The following is a 13,087-nucleotide window of genomic DNA, read 5'->3' on the forward strand; positions in this document are numbered from 1 at the left end:
CTTTATCAACAAAGTTAGGCAATAGAAAGTATGCCTGTCAACTTCATCAATAAGTTAGGAAAAAAAAGAAGAAACACTATGTTTATATTGAGTTTTGGTATTTAATGGTGTGAAGAAGAATTCTGAGACCAACTCAATTTTCATACTTTTGTGATTGTTTTTGCCCTGGATGCTCACAGAATTTTTTCATTTATCCTTGATATTAAAGTATGTTGAAAAGATATCCTAGGTATAGATCTTTTCATTTATTTTGCTTGGAATACTGTGGGTCCTTTCAATCTGCAAACACAGATTTAAAAAAAAAACAAGCTCAGGAATTTTTTCTTCTGCTACATATTTAACTGTTGCTTGCATTTAATCATTCTAATAAATTTCAAAGAAATGTTTGCTCTTTATGCATCATCTGTCCTCACAAACTTTCATCTATTTTTCTTCTCTCTCCAGAGAGCATCTCAAGGGTGCTCTTTATATCACTAAATGTTATCTCTCTCATCTATTGCGTTTTCATGCTGCTTTTTATGTCTCATTTCATAGAATTTATGCTTTCTTGTATTTTATGATTTCAAATCAAATTCCTTCAAAATTTTTCTTCTCTTGCTTTTAGTGAATATGTCTCAAATATATGAGTTTTGTCTATATCTTGAGGTTATTATTTATCATCTCCTATACTATTATTTTTCCCAAATCATGTTTTATTAGAAAAAAAGAAGTGGTTCTATAATGAAGTAGTTTGGGATATTCTGGGTTGAAAAAGTTATATTTCTTTGCTATAAGACTTCTTAGAGACTTCAACATATTTTGTCAAGTTAGGACAGAAGGAATGTAATATGGGGTGTTCTTTAAATGCACCTGACTGCTGAACCCTCTTTTCTATGAAATACTTTTGGCTTATCAAAGAATTCATGCTCTAGAACATAAGTCAGGAAATTCTGTTATTGAGTATCCAGATTCTCATGATTTTTTTCTTCACTATACTCATCCTTGAATGAAAAGAAACTTGGTGTTTAGAAAAAAACACTCACCTGTCTTCCTCTCTAGTCATTTGGGATGCGTGTACATTTCTCTCTCTTAGCTTACACACAGCAGGGCTGCTAACACATCACATCTTTAAACATTGCCAATGTCTAGCAAATATCCAACCCCTGTAGCTGTGCCAAAGGAAGGGTAGATCTCCTACTCTCCTGGCTTGCCCACTGACAATAAGAAACATAATTCAATACTTTGCGATTGCTCTGGCCTGAGTATTCGTGCTCTCTTCCCAAAACTCATATATTTTTTTTTTTTTGAGACAGTCTCGCTATGTTGCCTGGGCTACAGTGAGTGCCATGGCGTCAGCCTAGCTCACAGCAACCTCAAACTCCTGGGCTTAAGCAATCCTACTGCCTCAGCCTCCCCAGTAGCTGGGACTACAGGCATGTGCCACCATGCCCAGCTAATCTTTTCTATATATATATTTTAGTTGACCAGATAATTTCTTTCTATTTTTAGTAGAAACGGGGTCTCGCTCTTGCTGAGGCTGGTCTTGAACTCCTGACCTCGAGCAATCCACCCGCCTCAGCCTCCCAGAGTGCTAGGATTACAGGCGTGAGCCACTGTGCCTGGTCCCAAAACTCATATATTGAAGCCCTAATCCTCAGTGTGATGGTATTTGGAGGTGGCGCCTTTGGGAGGTAATTAGATTTAAATGAGGTCACAAGGGTGAAGCCCCCATAATGGAATTAGTGTTTTACAAGAAACAGACCAGAGCCCTCTTTCTCTCTAGCATGTGAGAATATAAGGCAGCCATCTGCAAATGGGAGGGCCCTCACCAGACACCAATCTGCTGGCATCTTGATCTTGGACTCTCCAGTCTCCAGACCAATAGAAATAGAAATAAATATAATGGAAATAAATGCTTGTTCTTTTAAACCACCCAGTCTATGATATTTTGTTATAACACCCTAAATTGGCTAAGACAGTAATGTTGAGTGGTTAGTATTTGTTTCATCAGAAGAATGTGTGAAAACACCATCACAAGAGGGCGGTGCTCTTATTTCCTCCTTTCTGTAAGGTCCATTTCATGGGTCAGTGTGCAACTCTCTGTCTGTCATCTTCCACCCTATCACATTTGCTGTACTAGAAGCCGTCGTCCCATTGGACATAGAGAAGGTGGGCTGTGCATGGATGCCTAGATCACCCAGATCACGGAGTCAGTTCCACATGGGAGGTCAGGGACCGCCTGGTTTCCTGGTAACTGCACATCTTCCCTCTCTAAGACGCGGACACACACTGAGCATGGGTCACAGCACCCTCCCACTTTTGACTAGCACTGATCTGATGCACAGGTCAAACTCTGCTCCAGCCACTTACAGCATGTCAATCTACATTCCCACTGAAGTTGGGAGAATACCCAGATTCTAAGAAATCACTGACTGGCAGACTTACTTTATAGGGCTACTAGGATTCCACTTCTCTTATGTATGTTTTTGAATAGTTGAATAGAAAACAGGGATACTAACTCCACCACTATCTTAATCTGGAAGTACAAAGTGAGACAGAATGCAAATAAAGGATCAATTTAATTTGGTAGCTAAAACAATGAAAAAAACAGGGGAGTGGAATATGTCATGAATTACAAAAAAAATAGCAATTTCACTGACCTCCACAAGGCATATCAACTTCCTACTTATTGATTTAATATCTGAAATTGATTAGTATAAAGTTGCATTCAAACAGCAATAATATGCATCATTCCTTTGTTGTACTTTCTTTCAAATGATTCAAAATACCAATACAGAAAACATTTTTAAATAAACAAAACAAGGTAAGCAAAATAAGAAAAGAAGACTTAGATAAGTCATTATGAAAGGTTCACAGACAACTAAAAGAAGGAAAAATCAAAATACAAGCCTCATAAAGATACTTCTAGAAATGCTAGGCATGGATTTTCAACAAGATATAAGATTTCTTCATGAGCCAGTGCCCTAGAAAAAAGGTTCTTCGCCTATGCATTTTTGCCTATGTGCATATGTGTGCATACAAATATAAACACAGATATATGTACCACATAATAAAATGTTAATTTAACTTTATAGAGTATTTAAAACATTTGAAATACAACTTACCAGTAGTAATATTAAGAAAAGGCAGCATATACCATAACTCATGAAAAAAGTCACTTGCTATTATAGGCAATGATATTTGCAATTAAGCTGAACACAACTAAATTATGACTTTAATTAAAAGGCATTTTCTAAGATGGCACCAACATGTTTAAAATTTAATACATTTTATATGAGACGCTGGAGTTATTAACATAACATTTTCTTTCTGCAGAATGTGCACTTTTTAAGAAGCACAACATCTTTAACCAATATCAAAATGATCCCAGAATCCATGGAAGTTTCATTGCATAATAAATTCAAGGAGCAATTTTTTTCCTGTCATTATACTTGCCCCTACTTGGGATATACAACTGTATTTTCATTCATGGTTAATAGTAATAAAATTACTGACAAGTTCTAGTGGCCACAATGTCCACATTAATTTTAAACAAAGAATGAATAGATAGCTCAGGGGATGGATAATGAAACTTAGAGTCTTTTGCCTGTGGGACAGAATCTGATTAGAATGAGTCAGCATATCTCAAAAGTTTGGAAGCAATAATAGTAGCTGAGTGGTGTGTGTAGAATGAGTTTGGGTCTGAACTCCGTGCCTGGCAGAAACATAGAGGTCACACTAACAAGTGATATATTTTTCCAATTTTGTCTCCTCTACAAAAGTCTTATTACCTTTAACAAAAACCCTGACCTGTCAAGGTGTGAAATTGTCTTTCTAAAGTAAGTCTGAAACACAGCAGATAGGAGGATTATTTGTGATCTTACATGGCCCAGACCAGAGGTTTAAGACAGGGACAATGGCCTTGCTTATCTGCTCCTGGTAGACGACAGCATGAAGAGTGTTCGAGCGTCTACTGTTTTTACAAAAATGTACAGGAAATTATGGAGACAGAGAAGCATGCAACAAAAACAATGAAAACATTTTATTCTGCTCAAGAAGTTTAAAATGTAGTTTAAGAAGCACATTTTTACCTACAGTGAAAGAGTCACTCATAAATATAAATGAATCTTTGAATGTGTAAGTTCAACAGGAAAGAGACATACAAGGTCAACATGAGAGGAGACACGCTTTTCCTAAGTAAGCTGCTGTTGTTCTCATTTCCTTTTGAATTGCCTTTAGAATTGATTTATAAGAGATGCAGAAATATTTACAAAGTTATAAGTTCATGGTATCACTCAGGTTAAATCATCTGTATTACTCAGAAAGTTGCTTCAGATAACTCTGCTCATTTCCAAGTATCAAAGCTGCCCCTAATGAACACATCATATTCTTTCTGTAAAGACAGTTCTACCATTTGTACAATACTTTGAGCAATGGTAATCAATTACTTTGAAGGGCAAAACATTTACTTGGTTCTGAAAATTCCAGTATATTTATTCTAAAATTAAATTGTCACTAGAGAGGCCTATCTTACATCCTCAAGAAGGAACTTAAACAGCAATCACAAACAACTATTATAAAAGACCTTCATATTCCATGAGACGTAAATGTTCACGGGAATGAAATTTTATCATAGAAGGTACTCCGCTCAAAATCAGTAGAAACAAGTAAAAAACAAGTTTTAAAAAAATGGCTACTTGTATGTCCACCCACAAGGGCGTCCGACACCTCTGAGGTTATTTCCCTTGGTTCCCTCCCCTTCTCACTGTAAATCATCTCCTCCTATGTACCTCATTTGGCTAAAGCCACTACTATCTCCCAATTACTCAGGTCAGAGATCTGACGTCCATCCTAGATTCTCATTCCCCCTTATTTTACCCCATTCCTGATTAGCCACCAATTCCTGTCAGTTCTGTCTTCTAGATAGATATTTCTCACTTCTATTCCCTTCTCTCCATTTACCGTAACTCTGTCCTGGCTCAGGCTGATGTCTGTGGAGATAAGAGGACTATGTAGAAAAGACTCCTGGGGGCTCTTTCTGGAATGCATGGCAAAGGGTCCACTGGGCCCACCCATCACCCCCACATGAGGGGCTGCGCCTGAACTCAACTTCCCACAGGCCCTGTGATTTCCTTTTCTGAGCACTAGAAACTGCAACTTCCCATAGGCCTGAAGCCCTTAGGCGCTGGGCTGTCTGAACAACCCTGCAAAGAGTTGATACCTGAACTCAGACCGCTTAGCACCAAAGCAGCCTTTTTATCCCTGGTCCTAGGGCCTCTCCCACATGTGCCCCATAAGAAAAGGAGAGCAACAGAGGAGGCCTACAGTTCCTGGGGACGCCCTGTGCTGGAGCGAAGACAGCGCGGCCAGCTGAGTTGAAGTCTGGTCCCTCCTCTCTGCAGAACGCTGGACTCTGCTCATCTGGAACCTGTGGTTTCAGACAGCAGCCAGGATGCCACTGTGTTTGCTTCTCTCACTTCTCCCCCAGACTATTGTCTATAAATCTCTCATCTATTCTCCACAACAAAGGTAACTATGTAACATATGGTCAGACCCATCACTTTCTGCTTAGTACTTTCCTCTGTAGAATGAGGTACGAATTGCTCCGCATGATATACAAGGCCCTGCACAGTCTGGCTACACACACACACACACACACACACACACACACACACACACACACAGCCGCACTGTCCTCCACCCTTCCCACCACTCCATAAAGCACTAGATGTACTCACAACTCTGTGCACTTATATTTGCCAGACATAATCATTCCCCCTCGGCCACCTTGTAACACAGATTGATACAGAACCCAAATGCTCCCTTGTCAGTGAAACCGTCCCTGACTCCCCCTCAGAGACTTGGCCCTTGCCCTCTCTTGCCTCATAACAAAACAACTGTATTATGATTCTTGCCTAGCCTGAGTTCAGGGACCCTGCCTTGCTGGTCCTGCTACCCTTCGACCAGCAGAGGACCTGGCACACAGTAGGCACTCTAAATGTTTGTTGAAGAAATATACAAATGTGTAAATAAATAATGTCAGCTCCTAGATGCATCACCCTGAGTATTATTGATGAGCTCTTTTGCCTTATGTCCTCAATGTAGTCATTTTTCAACTATCTTCAATTTGTTATTATTTGCTCTTGAAAGGGTTTCACTGAAAATGAATGCGGAAGCTCTACCACTCTGCAGGTTTTTTATATATGCAGAGTTGCCTGAAATAACATCACAATGTTCGATACAAACTGTCTTCTGGAAAACTCATCTGCAGATCAATTTTAGCCCCCAAAGTGCATTTTCCTTAAAGTATACGTTAAACAATAATACAAATGTTTATGGGACACTAAACATCAAATGAATATTAATGGCAATAGCAACAATAATTTCCTTTAAAGTAATTGATTGAAGTCAAGAAATAGCCAAACCAGTTGACATGCAGTCAGAATTTGATATTTTTCATCAGAAAAACAATTCACTATCAATGACAAATAACAGTAGGGACACTAAAACTACCTGTCATGCATCTAATGAAGACAGATTCTCTGGCTAAAACATATAATATGTAATATACAAAAGCGCTGCTGTAATTCACAGCTAATTAGTGTCTTGCCATTATGAGAGGTGTCATGGCCCTAACTCTCTTTTCATATCTACTCAGACCTCACAAGAGCAGACAGCCACGCAAGGATCACAACAACCCAATTAGCACCCACCCTAAGCTTGGGCTGCCATTTCTCGGAGCCCACCCCAGCATCAATAAATCATGCTCCCTCATGAAGCTCTTCTCTGACAGCTGCAAGCCATTGCTGCCCAAGGAATAAAGACAATACTTCTAAGGAAAACTCATATGGGAAAGACAGAGATGGAACGGGGATATTATTTGCCTTCCTTTAGCAGCACAGCAGTCAGCAAAATAGAAGACCATCAATCTTGACTGATTAAGGAGACAACTGCACCACGAAATAAATCCATGAGAGGTGTATCTGAAGATGCTTAGTGATAATCAACAGTCAGCAATTGGGTTATTTGTTTGTCTGTTTATGGATATATCAAAGACCTTTTTCTTTCCATTTTTCCCCTGTATAGCCAGCCTTACCTCTGGCTAATAAGAAAATTTTCCTTTCAGTGTAACATAATGGTAAGCATTTACTTTGTCCCCATGTGAATACACAGCAATCAGATAATTTGTTTGAAAGACTCTAAATTGTTTGACTTCATTGAAAAAGAATCTGTAATGGTATGCTGTTCTCTACGCAAGGCCTACAAAGCTCCCTAAATCCACAGCAAGCTCTAGAGTATTCATAGTACATTTCAGCCAATATCCTTGTAATTTTGTTCTAAGCCTGCAAAGCTGTTTTGTTCCATAATATCCTACTTAGAGAGTATTCCAAGCAGTCACTGTAGCCTGAGCATTATTCAAAGATATGACTTGGGTAATTCTACTTTTAGTTTGTTTTCTTTGTGGAAATATCATACTTCTATATTTTTAATGCTAATCAAAACATTTAGTCTAGGTTTTGGCTAAGTAACTGCCACTTAATTTGATATATAAATATTGGCAAAGGCAAATAAACAAACATGGATGAATTTAAACAAGGAATTCTCTTAAAGCTCTTCTTTTTAAGCATAGAGATTTCAAAAAGATCCAATTTTTTCCTTCTGAATATAATATTCTCATGGAAATCTTCAAATCTTCAAATATTTATCTACAAGGATGTCTACCATATTCTATTTTGTAACAGCAAAATAATGTAAAAGGTATAAAATATGAAATAGGTCAAATACATGATGATATACTCATAGAATGCAGTTAAATGACTTCTAAAAGCAATAGTGAAGAAGAATATTAAAGGACACACAAGAACGTTCACAAGATACTGCAAGACAGAAATAAGAAAAATGGAGCCTGGATCCATATCACACACATATATGCGCATATACCCAAATACGTGTGTGTGTGTACACATATAGATTTCATTATTTACAAGATGATCTCAATTTTGTTTTCTGTGTATGGGGATGTGAGTGTATATTATACGTGTATAAATTAATACACTTATAGGTCAGGAATTTTTAAAAGTCTGACAGGAAAGGTATTCTAATATTTAAAATGTATCTTCAGAAAGTGATCTTTTAGATGATTATTCTTTTCTTTAATTGGCACTGTGCCTGAGGATAGATGATTATTCTTTAAGCTGTTCTGTTTATATAAAAATGTTTACATTTCTTCATAATCAGAAAAAAAGTTATTACATAAAATGTTTGCTTCTGTCCCCTGAGTATATACAGCTGTTCATTGGTGTGAAGTCCCAGAGAAGTGGGGCATCTGTTCTGAGTGGCTAATACTTATCCCATGTCAGTCACTAAATATTTTGATTATCACCTTGGGTGTAAGCAACATGTAACAGGTCAGTGACAGGTCTTACTTAGACACATTTTCTAACCTCCTATGCATGGAGCCAGGTATTATAGCATTGAAGTTGAATCCACACAATTCTGGAATATGATATTGACTCAGTGCCAGAATAGGCAGGAACTGAAGTACGGACCCTCAACATCACTGCCCTTGATTCTCTCCAGCTCTAACCCATCTGCCCTGGTATTTGAGACCACCAGATGTGTGGAAGGGTAGTAAGTACCAAGTGCACACAGCCTGGCCAGAGTTCAGGTCAGGTCAAAGTTCCCAATACATGTGGGTTCATGGCCTCCTTCAACATAACACCGTGAGGCTGCCTGACTTCCAGCTCAGTGAGCCAGACAGACACAATGAGGTACAGGGGCATCATGTTAAATAAGCATTTATTTCAGGGCAACAGGAATTAAGGGAAGCAAAGTCTCTTCCCCTATAAGGTTTACATCTAGTTGGGGAAACAGAATACGTACTTAAAGGAGATGATAATACAAATGACAAGCCTAGACAATACAGAGATTGTAACTCGGCAATAAGAGAGAAAGTCTCACATTTAGAGATGAACTAGTGTAGAGCCTTTAAGAAAAGACATTCTGCAGCATGGCAATATACACCTAAAAACACAGATTTTTTTTTAAAGCAAAGACATACATGTAGGTACCTATGCCTCTTAAAAGATATTTCTCAGGTCCCCTGTGCTGCTTTTTTCCTAGGGCAGTGTAAACATGTACTTAACCCTTAGGTGAAAAATTACATTTGACCAAATTGTACATGTTATGGGGTTAATTAAATGCATTTGCATTAAGCATTTCAATTCACTTTCTATTTACTAGGCAAAGACAAGTGAAATGCAATAAGAAAAAAAATTATATTGTGACAAGACTAATTTTGATAATAGTACAGTATTTGCTTCTTGCTTATTTCCCTCAAAGGACCCTAGATAATACAAAAGTGAGAAAATGTAAGCAGATCCATATGTTTTCCACTTCATATTCAGAGTGCATTTATTTGAAACTTTATAGAGACTTCTAGCCATAGATAATATTTTTTCTACTGGTTTTGTATTACTCTTGAGTAGTTCAATAGATTTAATATTGTGAAGATAAGAAATAAGACAAATTTAAAATTATCATGTTCATGCTCACAAGTTCATAACTGCAGACTCTCAAACCCATACTTGAATCACACAAAATAATGTCCATACCTGAAAGAGAGAAATCCCCTTTCTGGCTTTCGCTTTCTCTGATTAGAAAGGCACCCGTCTGATTTTCTGAATATAATAGTTGTTTTTCTGCATCTGCTCTTTTGATTGCTCCAAAGAACCACCTAAAAAGAGAGATATGTAAACTTTAATTGACCAATCAACATTCATTTTTTAGGAGCAAGAAGCTTAGCAAGATAGTATTATAATATCAAAAACGTTTGATATTCTTTAGTGAAACTATTGCAAGTATAATGGTAGCTTCTGACATTTGAGATGACTTTTCAGGATGTCTGTAATCCACACCAGAATTCATAAAACAAAATTACAAAGCAGGAATGGGACTGATGCCAACTGCTACGTCCCTTCTCACACCTGCATTCCGTTTGAGAGGTCCTGTGCTTCCCTCTATAAAGCCAAAGCACTAGTATAGACCTGCCACATAAGCCTGCTGCATTCCAGGGAAATATTAATATCTTCTTAGTGCCACCTCCACCTCTGGTCTTTCCCCTCTTAACCTTACCACTCCAGAAATCAGATACCAACTACACAAGTTCGTGAATGCAATCATCCCCAACAAAGAATCACAGATCTTTAATATCAGAGTCTAAAATGTGTATCAAGGTGGTAGGAGCCAATATGATCTAATAAGAGAAAGCTGAGAATGCCTGCTTTTCACAAATGACCCCTCATCATAGGGCAATAGAGATGATCATAATTATTAAAGATTTGAGGTAAAACATTGATCTTTTCAGGTATCATCTTTGATAACGTTAAAGATGATCCTGAATCAATGTAGCAGTCATTAGTGTAGTCTACCCAATGTTTCCAGCCTTCTGGGAAGTCGTGGGATTATGCTTTCTAATATCTTTGTGTTCAGGCATGACCATGCAACTTATTTGCTAAAGCGTTCATTCCTGAGGAGAAGCTTTAAATAGAAGCTCTAGGAACGAGCCTGTTTTCTGCCGTATTTTCTAATCATGGCTCAGCAATCATGGAAGTGTGGAGATAGAAACTCCCTGAGTGAGACAGACAGAGCAGAGTTCCGGATGACCTTTAATAGACATGAGAGGAAAAGCAGGCTTGAGGAAAAAAATACAGGCTGGGAGATGAAATGCAGGCTATTAAAAATTAACTCAAAATTTATTGACAGGTCATGAGTATTGGAGAATATGAGTACAGCAAGAATGATGCAATTGGAAGGAGGTTGAGGGGAAGGAACTGAAAAGAAAGAGAGACATTAACATGTAAATATTATCTTCTAACAAATGCAGGGTGTTTGGTTATCATTCTCCTAATCATCAAATTATAAATTATACCATATTATATCTATCAGGATATGCCAGGTCATCTTGGAGTAATGAACAACTCCAAATATCTTAGTGGTTTAAGACAAGAGAGAATTATTATTTACTCAGCTCCATGTCTATTAAAGGTCATCTGGAACATGAAATAAAATTAAAATACAAGCCACAAACCTGGAGAAAATATTTGCAAGGTATATAACCAAAAATAGACTATTCACATTATATTAAGACCTATGATCAGTAAGAAAAAGACAACACAGTAGAAAATTGGCATAGACTATAACTGGACAGTTCACAGAAAAGGAAAACCCAAATAATTAATAAAAATAAGAAAAGAAACACAGCCTCTCTGTGCACTGTCAATTAGCAATATTAAGAATATTGCATATAAAAACTACAATGAAATACAATTTCACACTTTTCAAGATTAAAAACTCTCACATTATTAGGTATTGGGGAAAATGTGAAACAAGAACCCTTACACAATGCTAGTTACCATACAATTTGTTAGACTAATGTAGAGAGCAATTTGGCACTATCTAGTGAAGCTGAATGTTTTTATACTACTCAATTTCACTTCTTGCCTATATGCTGTATGTGCTAAGGAGATAGGCTATAGGAACATTCACTGAAGAATTCTAGCATTGAAAAATTCGAAACAATCTAAATTTCCATCAAAGGAGAAGAGATAAACAGATTTAGTTATGTATATAAAATGGAATAGTATACAGTAATTAAAACAATGGCCAGGGACAATGGCATGGCCTATGGTCCCAGCCACAGAGGTTGAGGCAGGAGAATTGCTTGAGCCCAGGAGTTCAAGGATAAAGTACACTATGATTGCACCTGTGAATAGCCACTGCACTACAGCCTGAGAAATATAGCAAGACCCCATCTCTAAATAAATAAATAGTTTAGGGACAAAAAATATTGAAAAAAATGATACATACAATTGCAACAGCATTTATATGAAGTTTAAGCAAATGCATTTTTAAAAACTGTACATAGTTTTGTGGATACATGCATGCTTGGTGAAAGCTAATGGTTAAAGTACTCAGGCATTCTTTCAACTCCATTTCGAGAAATGGCAAAATTTTTTCACATAATTATTTCAGGCAAAGAAGCAACATGGATCAAATATACTGATCAACTCACTGCATTTTTCTGATTCAAAGTGCATTGATTATGCACCAACATTAAAATATTTGATCAAAATATAAATAGGTAAACCTTTACAAGAATTGTAATTTATCTGGCAAATTCAAAATTATGATTATATCTCCCATATCTCATTATCCTCAAGAATAAATACCTCATTATATTAGTTTTATGTACATATATTACATTTGATTTTGTATAATCAAGTCCATAAGTGATGTGTTTCCTGTGCCCAATATATGTATAAAGCAGTTTTTTTTAACTCAAATGATTAAAGATAGAGCAATTTTACTACATTCAGAGATGAGCCCTACAGTAAATTTTTTTAAAAAATCCTTTTCTCTCTCAACAATTTTGGACTTTTATATAACAGATTGGTACAATCACTTTACAAAGCAAATCACACCAGTATTGAATCCATACTAACAGTGAAAGGGATATAAATATTTGACTAGATGCATCAGCTGACCTAATGCCTGGAATTTTACTTGGCTGAGCTCCGATCAGGAAATGAAAAATGTAAACAAAAATTGTTTTCTGGATGCAGTGGCATTAGAATGCCATCCTTCATACTCAAAGATGACGTAACTGCTCTGGATTGCAATCTCTAGAGCATGTGTTGCTGCAGAGACTAATGGGCCAACAATAGCTTGTTCCACCCTTTGCACATGTGAGAAGTGGTCCTTAATGTGAGGTCTGAAACGTTGGCAGGACTGTCGTTCTCGTCAACTCTGCCATTGGGAGCCCCTGCTGCCTGTGTTCTGGAAGAACACGTGCACCCCACACCTGGCTGTCCACCACAGCCAATTTCACCCTCTCTTTAAGCTACAGTTCTTGTGTGCCGTCAACAGTGAGAGCTGAGAAGGAAACAAGATATCCTAGGAGGTGTAAACCATCACAGGGGAGTCATTTAAACCAGTGACCCCCAAAGTGTGGTCCCTAGATCAGGAGCATCAGCATCACATGAAAACTTGTTAGACACGGAAATTCTCACATCTCACTCCATACCTACTGAATCAGAATCTCTGGGGG

General features: G+C 37.5%; 1 protein-coding gene across 1 annotated transcript in view; it reads right to left on the reverse strand.

Annotated features, from left to right (window-relative positions):
* Positions 1–13,087, reverse strand: part of FRK (fyn related Src family tyrosine kinase) — an 84,945-nt gene that overhangs the window by 39,317 nt on the left and 32,541 nt on the right. The window contains exon 2 of the mRNA XM_045544213.1: positions 9,594–9,715. Coding sequence (XP_045400169.1) covers positions 9,594–9,715 — 122 coding nt within the window. The remainder of the gene's footprint in view (positions 1–9,593; positions 9,716–13,087) is intronic.

Source organism: Lemur catta, chromosome 2, assembly GCF_020740605.2.
Source record: "Lemur catta isolate mLemCat1 chromosome 2, mLemCat1.pri, whole genome shotgun sequence".
Lineage (NCBI taxonomy): Eukaryota > Metazoa > Chordata > Mammalia > Primates > Lemuridae > Lemur > Lemur catta.